Source organism: Melanaphis sacchari, unplaced genomic scaffold, assembly GCF_002803265.2.
Source record: "Melanaphis sacchari strain LSU unplaced genomic scaffold, SCAv2.0 Contig362_pilon_pilon, whole genome shotgun sequence".
NCBI lineage: Eukaryota > Metazoa > Arthropoda > Insecta > Hemiptera > Aphididae > Melanaphis > Melanaphis sacchari.
The window spans coordinates 164,626-178,230 of NW_020271225.1; the positions used below are offsets into that span (position 1 = coordinate 164,626).

The 13,605-nt window shown below is 23.5% G+C and overlaps 1 protein-coding gene across 1 annotated transcript in view; it reads left to right on the forward strand.

The window, feature by feature from the left end:
* Positions 1–10,457: 10,457 nt before the first annotated feature.
* LOC112596874 (serine-rich adhesin for platelets-like) overlaps positions 10,458–13,605 on the forward strand; it is a 242,234-nt gene continuing 239,086 nt past the window's right edge. The window contains exon 1 of the mRNA XM_025342695.1: positions 10,458–10,606. Within this exon, the coding sequence (XP_025198480.1) occupies positions 10,526–10,606 (81 nt within the window). The 5' untranslated portion in view covers positions 10,458–10,525. The remainder of the gene's footprint in view (positions 10,607–13,605) is intronic.

A 13,605-nucleotide genomic window follows, 5' to 3' on the forward strand; every position in this document is an offset into this window, starting at 1 on the left:
TATAATAGATGAAACATATTAAGTCCCTTGTTAAGGAATATGCCACCTGAGGGTAGATTTTATAATACTACCCTTCTACTCATTACAAGAAAAAAAAATGATTTTTTTCCACAGCTCTTTTTTAAAACGACACAGTAAATTTTATTTGCTATCCACTTATAGATATATAAAAATAAACTGTGTAATAAAATATTAAAAGAAACCTTTGGCGTTAAATAAAATGTCTGTTTTTCATTCAATTGATATCGCAGCTACTCTAAAATTATATCAGTAATAATCTTTATTATTGTAATACTACATATGTAATTTATAAGTAAAAAATTTTAAAATATAAATACTAAACATTAATTCAATAATCATAAAGTTATAATACAAGGATATTATGAAAAATGTAAATGCGTATTAGATTTCAGAACATATATTTTCTTATACGTGTATATAATTTATAGGCACTCAAAAATAATATGAACGAATATAGAAATGTATCAATTTGACCATCCACCACAGTAGAAACATTAATATCATTACAATAATAATTTCCACGTCGAAGATTATGTATGCATTACTATGCAAATTCATTAATAGTCATAATAATAACTTATTATTAATAAGTATTCATAAAAAAATTCTAGATCAGAAAATGATATAAATTTTGCTTGCTTTACCTTCAAAATTTACCACTTGGAAAAACTGTTCCCTATCTTCTTAACATATTATACTACTAAACATTATATAATATAATATGTTATACTAAAGAACTTAAAATATGTTAACAAACTAATCAATAACTTATTTTAAAATCATATTAAGCATATATATATAGACATATATATAAAATTATACATAAATTAGGATTATTTTTTTTTTTAAACACGAACTTGAAATTTATGCTTGTGAAATTTTAAATATTTTATTTTAATACTTATCAGTAATTTATTTTAATGCATAGAATAGTTTAATTTGAATATTGTGATATTTGGTAACTTTTATCAAATGAATTAAAAAAAAAAAAAAACCACTAATACCTAATTTTGATCGGTATATCATATTTGATTATCTTATAGGATTTATATTATGTGATTAAAAATTAAAATTAATTTAAGAGTTTCTATTCTGAAAATTATAATATTTTTAATACTTAAAAAAATGTAAATTTTTATGATACTAATATGCTGTGTTAAACGCTGTCATATTTTTTATTAATATATTTAAAAAAGTATTCCAAATTGAAGTTTCAAATAATAAAATATTACGACTATATGTTAACTATTACACTGTATATTAAATTATCGAATATATAGAATTTCAAATTTTCTGAATATGATATGTATAATAATCACCTACGCGTATCAGCGTCAATATGAGTATAATATAATAAAGTTCATTTTATAAGCGCACCGGCTAAAAAGTTTTCTAATTTGAATGTTGGTTCATTGGAACCTCTCTATTCATTACAAAGCATCACTCTCGGGATGGTCCTGAACTGAAGCAATATTTGAACCGGTCGATCGAAACATTGAGAACACCATATCCAAGAAAATCCCACTACCTCAATCATTTGTTAGTAATGAGGTGTCAGATTTTGCTGTATTCAAAACGGGGTTTACAATATCATAACCTTCAAACTTTTAATTTAAAGTTTCTTGCACATCTCCGTTTGAACGAAGTGTGGGTACATTATATCAGGTGATCGCATTATCGTATTATATTATAAAAAAATTTAATTAATTGAGTAGATATTTTCAATAATCACGTTAAGATTTGTTAATCACTATTTCAAACTATTAAAATATACTCTAACTCCATAAGCCATAAATTTGTGCAAGAAACTTATAGCAGATGTTGATCTCTTTTATTTACTGTTAAGAATGATTTTAAAAAAAAACTCAAATAATAACATATAATACTGACTATAAAAAATGTGTTTTTTTTATATATTCTTACTAGTTTTAAGTATTTTTAGGTTATATTCATAATCAATATTTTGTTTAATATCTAATCTAATATCTATACTATAGGTAACTTGCCAGTTTTATTTATTGGAATAAGTTATTGTTATTATAAATTTTTTATTTTTTACCACATTAGTATTAATATACGTACTAATTATTCAGATCATTGATCAAGAAACAATTTATAATATTATGATCAATGGCGTTATTGTGACTACATACATACTATATGTATTTTATTGAAAGTACATATTTGAATAAAATATAAATTCAAATAAATCTAATTTTTATTTTTATTAATTTTGACACATTATAGATTATGAAACCTACTGTTTTTATTAATAATATAGTATATTAACTATTATAGACGAATTAAATTTATATGATGACATATTTTTTTAATAAGCATAATAGTTCAACTAAAATACTAAAATGTTAATATGTTTTTATCAGTGCCATACAGTTATGCCATTTATTTTGATCAGTGTACTACCGGGTCAAGATTATTGATAAGATTTAACAATATTTCTGTCTATCTTGTTGGATTTCTATTTGCATGAAACTGTGAGTATAAGTAAACTTTTGTAGGTATAAGTTATCGGTTGAAAAAATGTCATATTATGTAAACTCTGTCAAGTAATTTTCGGGACAAGAAAAAAATGACATCTATGCTAAATAAGTATAAAATTACAGTAAAGGTATGATAAATAGCTTTGGACATTTCATCACTCACATTCTAATAGCGTAAATAACATTACTTATATAGAATAATAATACGATGATTGCTGCATACATCTTAACCCAGCGAATTGCAAATCATTTTTTTTTCGAAGGAAAATGTATAAATATATATTTTATATTATAACTTTAGTCATTTCCAGTAAACAACCGAAAAACGTTTTCGAATGGCTATCATGCATAATTGAATATGTAACAGCTAGACCAGCTAGTTATAAAATAACCCGAGAAAATTCACATTATGATATAAAATAGTCTTTAGAAGGTAAACCTGTAAAGTGTATCCGGGACAGTTAAAATGGATCTTGGCTAGACTAATTAAAATAAACCTCGACATGGGCGGGGGAGTGGGCAATGATCCAATTTCCAAATAACAAAACGATCGGCTTGTAATTTCTGTACCATCACTTTTCAATGGGCAGTTATAAATTTCATCATCGATATTTAAACACTAACTTTGCTGGTCAATCGTTGTTGAATTTTATTTTATTTTTATTTGTAAATAATTATAATCTATTTAGTTTGGATGTTACACTTGTAGGTATATAATTAAATAAGTAAGTACAAGAAACAATAGCATTATATTTAAGTGTGTAGTTGTGGTCATATAGCACGTGCTAAAAACTAAAAACTAAAAACTATATAAAATTTTTTAAATTTTATAAACAATGTATATATTAGCTTCGGATGAATGAATCTATTATAATGAATTATGTACATCTGCAAGTAGTACGTATAATTCCAATACTATGAAAAAAAAATTTAAAAAAAAAAAAATCTATTTTATTATAAATTTATGTTTATCATCGTATGCAGTTATATTCAATATTATATTTTTATTCAATCTTAATATTAATAAAAACATTTTTATCAGAAAGACCATTCAAAAGTACGTAAAATAATTGAATTTGGTCATTAAAATTAAGATAATTTTAAATGGTTGTTTCTATAACTAAATTTTGTTCACTTTGCATATTTTGTAAATGTTTTGATTTCTTTTTAAACATTTTTAATAAAAACCACTAATTTTTATTAAAGTATGATAATTATTCATTAATGATATTTATCTTTCAGGTGATAAATAATATTAAAAATCGACTTCGCCAATTTTATATGATTCTCTGACGTAAGTGAAAAAAAGTCTTATATCAATTCGTCAGTATTTTGTAAATTAAAAATCAACTATAACTATTTTGTTTTTGGGTGAAAATATATAAAATTAATTTATTAATAACCTTACTATTATTTTTTTAATCTGCCTAACTTATTATAGTAAAAATATTTAGGTATAAATACTCACATAGGTTTTTATAATTGAAATAATTAGAATTTTTATTTGATTTTTTGCAATAAATTATTTTATAGTACTAGCCAACATATGTTGTATTTTTTTAATATTTTTTTTTTTTTTCGTTATGATTGATAACTATTGTTGATTATTTTACTTTTAATACTGAATTTTTAAAACTTATTTGTTTATCTAAAATACTTTTTATTTATTTTTATAGATAATAAAATTTATATTATATTTTATAATTTTTAATTCTTTTTTCATATGATCTATACTAAGTTACTTTACTTCAAATAAATAAATTATATTTTGACATAAAATTACTTTATATTTCATTATAAATTAAGTTTAGAAAAAAATTTCAAGTATTTTATCTAAAATAAATTAACTTAGAATATAAAAATTATTTTAGTTAATTGGTAATCTTTGTCAAAGTAAGACAAACTATATGAGAAGACCAATATCATTTATTATTTTAAATAAGACTTGAATACATATTACAAATAAAATAACTAAACAACTACAACACTTTATCAACACACTTAAATTAAACTTGATAAACATTAAACTTAGAATGAGTTGAACCTGCTTTAATGTTACTGATTATAAAACTAATAATGGGCATAATTCAACACTATAATTTTTAAATTGTATGTAAAGTAATTCTACAGAAATAACGTGTAATAGTGTAATAAATTATTTTTGGCAGAACCATGCATATATTATAGGCATATTTTTAGTGCTGTTTTAGTTTTTAATTCATAGCCTTGATTAAAAATGTATCTAATTTTTATATGTAAAAAGTTTATGATTAGAAGCAAATAGTTATTGAAAATAATTTTATAAATATAGATAATTCATACAAATTACCTTTAAGCACAATGCAGAAAATCTAAAAACGTTATTTATCTATTTATTTAATTAAAGAAAGTGAGTTATATTATATTTATGATCACATCACATTATATTATTTGACCTTATTATAAAATAATTGTAAATTATTTACATTAAGTCTAATAAACATTTTTGTATGTATGATAAAAGTTGTAAAATTCTTGAAATAAATTCAATTTTTACTGTTTTTCTATAATATTTTAATCAATTGTATTGATTCAAGCGGTAAAAAAATATTATTTATACTTTTTTTTTATTATTGTAGCTAATATGTATAATGATGTGTATATAGCAAATACTTTAGCGTGAGTGAAAGATTTACAGTCAAAGATTATATAATTTTTCTTTAAAAAAATGCTGTGAACATAGGTACCTTGTAATTCTTAAGAAATACTTACTACGATTGAGTTACTAGGTAAAACTATAATGTCTCTATGTTGAACGTTCCAGCTTAAAATTTTGAAACATCCCCGATAAAAAAGTTATGATATATTTGTATAAATATATATTACTAATATTTTATATTAGTAATGATTTTCAAAATTGTATATTAATTGATTGTTAAATATAATATGCAGTTAAGAGTACACACAATGTATTAAGTATATTATATATTTATGATTTTTACATTTAATTTTTTTTTTTTAGCGTAAATTAAATATTTAAAACTATTTCGCTTTAAAATATGTATAAAAATAGTTTATTTCTTATAAATATAATAAAATAAAAGTAAAAAAAATAAAAAAAAAAATTAAATTCCACTCAATAATGTTTGTGGACTTCACCATTGACAGGTTTTTGTAAAAATGAATCTTTTTTTTATATAAAAAGCTATAGTTACGTTTATTATTAAAAATTTAAATATTTAATTGTTGTCATGGTACAGTACTTATATACCTGAACTTGTTTTAATGCATATTAAAAATATATAATATTAGTTAATGATTATTATATTTTATTAACTATAAGTTTGAACTAGGTACCAGCTATTATGTTTATTAAGTATAAAGTAATAATTAATCCATGATAAACTCTTATATTACGTATATACTATATTTAATTGGTAAAATTATCTCGTATAAATCAATCTTAATAAAATACTTATATAATTAGATTAGGTACATTTTTTTTCTTATACTAAGGTGGAAACTTTATATAATTACGAAAATAAATAAGTAAAAACTTTAAAAGCATATGATCTGTGAAATTTTAATCTTCTAGATAACCAATTTATAAATAAAATAATATAATATGAACAATATAAACTACATAAACATATAAATGTATATTTTATTACCTTTACTAATATTTATATTATTTTATGTTTATTTTAAATTTTCGAGTGAAAATTCAGATAAGAGCACTATTGATTTTGTAATACAATAAAACATAAAAAAAAAAACTTAAGTAAATTCTGGTTTTAATATAATAAATAATAATTAATTAAAGCTAAATATTCAATTTTAAAGAATATTATCAGATGTTTGAGTTACTTACTTTTGGTTTTAAATGACTTCAAAAGATGATGTTTATAATCTAATATATAATGTAAAAAGGTATTTCTTTGTTATTTTAGTAATAAAAATAATTTGAAAAAGTGAAAAAGTTGAAAAAAGAATTTATGGTTTATATATCGGGCACTTGCTTTGATGTTATAAACACACACCTCGGCATCAAACAAAAGTAAAACAGCGCTGTACTCGTATTATTTTTATGATTATAATAATCATTTTATATGTTTGATAACAATAATAAAATTAGAATAAATTAAATAAATTTAAATTTTTCGTATTAAGTGAATTATAAACTTTTCCAAAATGAAAAAAATATTAATAATAACAAATTAATTAATATATACTACTGTAAAATTAATATACCTGCCTATATTTAAATATTAAACGAAATAATAAACATTTTGACAATATAATAAGTAACTTTTAGCTTCCATTATTCAATCAAATATTAATTTCCTTATATACTTTTGGAGAACCGTAAACCACCCTTCACGATTCAAAAGTATTGAATTCTAAGGTTAGCTAACTCTCAAGTATTTTATGGAAAATGCACAGAGAATATTATAAAATAGTTTTCTATAGTTCGCCCATAATTAGCCGCTTAAATAATATATATTGCTTGCGAGCTCGTTTAAATAAGTACGTATTTGATAAACTTTAAGTAGTCCGAAATTAAAAAAAAAAAAAAGTAGATGCGTTATCAAAGTTTTTATTTTATTACTTAATTGTTCAATTAATAATACGACAAACTGAAGTATGCATAGATAAATTGACGAGAAAATGTTATGATACATAAATACTAAATTTTAAATAGTTATGCTTTTTTTATTTTTGTTGTTGATTTACATGTAAACAATTTATTTATATTTATGCTAACTTAATTATCAAAATAATAAACATTAGCATTTTACAAGATTTCGAATAGACATTTTAAAATTTAACAATGTTTAAAAAATAAAATAAAAATGCTTTAGTTGAAATATATCAAAAGAACATTTTCAGAGTAACTTAAAAAATGGTTTCACATATAATCACTATACTTCTTACTCAGTACCACTATTGACTAATGTAAGGTTGTGAAATTACGAAATGCGTATCTATTATATAAAAATCACAACAGCTAGGGTTAAGATCGTGTGATATAAGCTCAGTGTTACTGACATTGCGTTTCTATAAATGGCATTCTCAGAAGAAATGTGGATTATTACTTTCAATGGCTTACTATCCTTGCTCGGTAGCTATTTCAAAAACTATAACAGGAACTTTACTGTCGCTCATATTTTTTATTCCAGGGTACTTAAATTGTCAAACAAAATTCCATGTTATTCAGGGTTTTTATATGTTATGTGTTATTCTTAAAAACGAAAATATATCATTCGAACATGAAATTTTGTTGTCAGTTATTTTTTCACTATTCACTGTTTAAAGATTTTATTATTATTATGTATTTAATTATACAATATACTTATTATACATATTACGTTACTTTAATTGATTATTTATATCGTTTTATCAATTTATTTTCATTCTTGGACTAGGTTTGTTATAAAATAATGAGATTTTTCTATTTAAGCATCAATATATTATATTTTCATCTATATATCATTATCACAAGTTAAGAGTTACAAGTGAATTTGTCACTATGCCTTGATTCTGAGTTAGTTTTTTTTATCATATTTTATTTTTGTGAGCGGGAATGTCATTATTAACCGTTTTAGAGTATAATTACACGCATAAATCAAATAATAAGAAGACTTTTGTAGCTCAAACACTCTCTTACTTTTACTTAAATATTTTTTTTTAAATTGTCTAAAAAAAATATTTCAAAAAGGAATACAAATATGTATTAAAAAAAATTATATTGTTTTGTTTATAAAACAAAATGAACCTAATCTAATTCTAGTATAAGAAACTTTTTACAAAAATGTGTTACCTTTATGTTGCAACAGATTGATATAAACGCCCCCCCCCCCCCTAGATTAGAAAAGTTATTATTTTCTTTTTTTTTTTTAAATTTTACTAAATTATTATTGATTTTATTGTAACTTTTAATGAAGCATTAGTGATCACACATTTATCGGTTCTTCAACGCTTTGAATGTGGTGACTTGCAAATTTAAAAATTTTACTTTCAAATTTTTCTAAACATTTCCTGAACATTTATATTGGCTTGAAGGTTTTTGAGACGAAATCAACTATCCGATGACGATTAACATATGTGTGTAGTAGGTATCTATTCGATACTACATAAGAAACATAACATTATACCTATAGCCTATTTTAAATATACTTACGCATCCTGTCATCGTAAAAACAAAATATATGAAATGAGCAGTGTATATTGCACACACTTTTGAGAGAAAGAGTTATTCTCAATCCACTCAATCTACTCAGCGACTATATTTGTAAAATTCTACATAATCTATTCATTAGTCATGTTGGTTTTTTTTCTTGTTGTTGCATTAGGATTGAGTCAATTCATATAGTTATCGAAATAAAGTCTAATTTGTATACAGTTAATATAATTAAGGCTTAATTTAGGAACGTTGAGAGAAATTGTTTGTAATCAGTTGCGCTTTAACAACGAGCTTGTATGCTTTTTTTAAATGAAATTAATTACAACTTTAAGTAAAAAGATAAAAAAATTCTTTGTGTTATAATATGAATGGTAAAATAATATAAATATACATTTTATTGTCAAAAGTTTTTAAATATATATATGTAGTTGAAAAAAATTTAAAAATTATACCTACGTGTTAATCTTATTTAAATTGAGTTATTTTTATTTCTATACATAAAGATTACAATAAAGATGATGAAACCCTATTATTTATTAAATCTTGTAAACACAGCTTATTTGTATACAAAGTTTTTAAATAAGTTGTAATAGACGATATTTGCATAGCTATTAAGAAAATATGATACCTACGAAATTCGTTTATACTCTTCAAACTACTATACACAATATTTGGAAACTCCTATTTATATTAATATTAAAATCACAGTTATTAGAAAATTTGAAATGTTTCTAAAAAAAGTATCTAATATATCGAAAACACTAACTATTAACACACGAGTGAACTCACCAATAAACTTGTTAACAGTCATATTTCATTGTAGTAAAGTACTTTTTTAAATATAGCAATTATTATAGATTTATAAACTATAACGTGTCTATTTATTGATGAAAAAAAACCTCATACATTGTGTTCTAACCTCCAGGAAAGTTTATCTATAAGGAATAGAAAACCTTTGGATAACTATATAATGTCGTAAAAAGGTTTCCGCAACCATGTTGCACCATTATTAAATACGTAGTTGATTATTCAATCGTAGATTGTGGAACTGTGATAGTGTGGATTCACTAGTTGTATAATAATTACGGTAGAACTTCCATATAACGGTCACCGAAGGGATTGTAATTAATGACCGCTATTTAGAGGTTCCGTCCTACAGAGGTGACCGTTAACAGAAGTTCAAGACTTTCCAGGTGACCGCTATATAGAGGTTATACAAATTTTAAAAATAAAACACCAATATTAAAATAACGTGTATAAATATGGGTATTAAAAATTGTATTTATGATTTACGAAATAATGTAGGTTAAAGATCTTTTAGTGCTCGTTAAGATAAACTGTTAAAAATAATTTCCATTTGATATACTTTTAAATATTGACCGTTAATTAGAGTATCCGCTATTTAAAAATATTAATGTATTTTTCCCATAACACTCGACGGGACCAAACAAATTGACCGTTACTTAGAGGTGACCGTCCTATAGAGGTGGCCGTTAACGGAAGTTTTACTAGTAAATAAGAAAAACTGAGAATAACTAAAAAAAATAGGAGCTAATTTTTTCATCAAAATTGCACCTTTGGTTGCAGTTTTCTATCTCAATATAACACCATAATTTAAAGGTACCGAAAATAAGTAAACTGCTGTCTCGTCGTCATTTTTGATTTAGACGGACTGCTCATCGCGCCACCATCGCGCGCGCAACCACCCTCAGTGCGCGACCCCGCCGAACCGCCCCCAACGCGGTCAGATCTCACTTGCCGTCGACCGCCACCGTGCTCGCAGTCATTCCACGGATATCACTACTAGCACACAGTCGTACAGCACCGCACTAGCAGAGCCATGGGTACGTTTCGCCAACGAATGGTCGCGATCGCAACGGTCCTTGCAATATTCGCCGCAGCGCCGAGCGTTTCGAGATCGGTCAGTATACAATATAATATTTTAATATAAATAATTTGCCAATTTTATTTTAAATATATGCTTCGTAATTATTACGTTAACAATAACAAAAACGATAGTAGTAAGCGTGATGGTCGAAGTACATATCATATATTTAACGCGAGGTCTGATATAGTGATATGTAAACCTAGTACATTGTTTTAAATATAGATAGTAAACAAAAATATAGAATTTTCTATCATATATTTATTTATTTGTTTATTTTTTTTTTTTTGTTTGTTTGTTTTCTTAATCATATAATTTTTGAAATTCTGAAAAAAAAAATTCATTAAAGTACCCACTTCTACTTAGTTACTGGTTAAGTTCAAATATGTGATTTAAAATACTTTCAGATATATTTTTTAATGCTTTTATTTATTTCACTACCTATAACTCATATTTTCTAATACTTAATTAAAACTCATATTTTTCTTAAAAAAATTCATACCGATTTGTTTAAATAATATTATTGTGAGCTTACATTGTTTTTTTTTAAGTATCTGAAATAATATGACACTGCATAGCTTCTAATTAAACAGTAGATATTCTATTTTAATAACCAACTTTGTGTGTTTAAAAAAAAATCTGTTTCTAGCAGGGAAGAATGATATATCTGAAAAAAAAATTGTTTGATTAAATGGGTAATATTCTAATATAATTTTGCCGTTAAATCTCAATATTGTTGTCATCCTCAAAAATGTATTTAAACTATTGTTCTAAATACAAATAACAGTTACAGATTTGGTATGTTATTATAAAAAGTTAGTTTGATCATCATTTTCATGAAAATATATATTTGAAAAACTTGTTTTTTTTTTTTTTATCAGAAACTGTAGACATTTTTTTTCAAATTCATACTCTAAATAAAATAGCAACCCACCTTGAGTATAAACCATTCTTGTATTAGGTACACGAAATAACGTTCACTTTTATTGTTAAAATATATTAAAGTTATACATAGAAAGGTTAAGGTAATGTATCCAGAATTAATGCCTTTTGGGAAAAAATATTTATATTCAAATATTACTTTTTCGGGAAACACTAAATTATACAACGTTTTGATTAAAAAGATTGGAAATAGGTCATTCTAAGAAATACTTTGAGAAGGCAAATCAAATATTATAAGAAATATTAATTGTGCGTACTTATGCAAATACGTATGATTATAACTTAAAGATGAAAAATACCTGTCACAAAAAAATAAATAAAAATTCATTCTTGATAATACCTAAAAGTTTTTAGCAAAAACTCATTTTACTGTAAATTTTATTAAATAATCCAATAGTATCTATTTTGTACAATTTTCGGCCAGTTTTTCATATTTAATGAAGATGTCTTTATTCTTAGTATTGTAATTATTAAATTACAATTTTGATTATTAATAAAACAACACATATTTATAATTATCTATTGTAATACATTAGACATGAGTCAATGTTACATTTTTTTCATTCAAATTTAGTACGTAAGTACCCGTACAGATATACTGCATTTTAATTTTCAGTTTTATTATTGTCTTAAATTATTTATTGATTAAATTTATTTTCAAAGTCGACAAACAAAATTGTTTTAATTTTATTTTCCCGATCAATTTTAACCTTGTATACGTTGTGTGATAACAATAGTAATTGTTATCAATCCAAAAATAAATTGGTATTTTAAATATAGGAACTAAAAGTATTATCTAATATTATCAGTATTCTGAAAGAACAAACTGTTTAATCTAATTAGTTCGTTATCAACTACTGGATTATCATTGTATGCAGTGCGATCTTTTACGCAAAAATATTTTATTTTATTTTTGTAATTTGTAATTTTATTTTTAAGCCAACAAAATGCTTAATTATTATTATTCTTGTTGAATACTATCATAACAATTAATAATATTTAATATTTTCAAAATTTATGAAAATAAACTGTAATTGTTATTTATATTTTCATTTTAGTTTAAATTGTTATTCTGAAATAAAAATAAAAATATAAAAAATAATAATATAATAATATAATATGAAAATATTAAATATTTGTCGATATATTTTAAGAATGTAAGTGTAATTTGAATTTTCAAAATAGACTTGAAATCATCTGAAAAAAAAACAAAAGAGAATTAGGTGCAATATTACAATTCACGCTATAATTGTCATTCTATTAAGACAAGTGATCGAGCAGGGGTAATTGCGCTTAAAATAAACGAGTTGTTTCGTTCGGGAGGAACTATTTGATATCATATGCCCTTTCGAATGAATTTTTATTACTTGTTGTTTGAATATGCCCACACATATATTTAGTCCCAATATCACTATCGTTCAGCTCGGTTGCTCGTATATTAAAATATTTTTAGTTGTTGTTTTTTTTCCCAGATTAAATAGAGCACATGTTTACAATGTGAATGGCAGGATTTTATTTATTGAAAATTATAAACGTAAAAATATCTACAAAAAAAAAAAAAAAAAACATCATTTTCGTGTGTAACTTATTAGTGTTGAACTATTTATACTTTCAATATATATCTATGGAGGCCTTGAGCTGATCATAAAAATCACAAGGAGATATCATAAATTGTTTTAAGATTAAAGTCTTAATGTTAAAATTTGTTTAAAAGGTGTTAAATCCTAATATTTTCTTTAAAAATAAGTCAAAATATCTTATACAACAATGTGTTAAATGAACTTTAACAACATATAGAAAAAGTCAATGTTTTGTTATCGACTACCAGCAACGAATAAACTAAAAATAAGTTTATATATATATATTGTAGCAATTCGAATTAATTATCATTTTTATTCATTTTTGGCGTTGGCAGGGTTTAATTATTGTTGGGTAGGTGATATGTAATATATACCAGAGTATAAAGTTACAGCTGATTTTCAGCACCGGAATTACATTTAAAGATATTCATATTTTATACTTTTGTCTTGTAGTTGTCTAGCTTCTGTAGAGAATTTTTAGATCTCTTTGTGAAAAAAAATCACATCAAAATG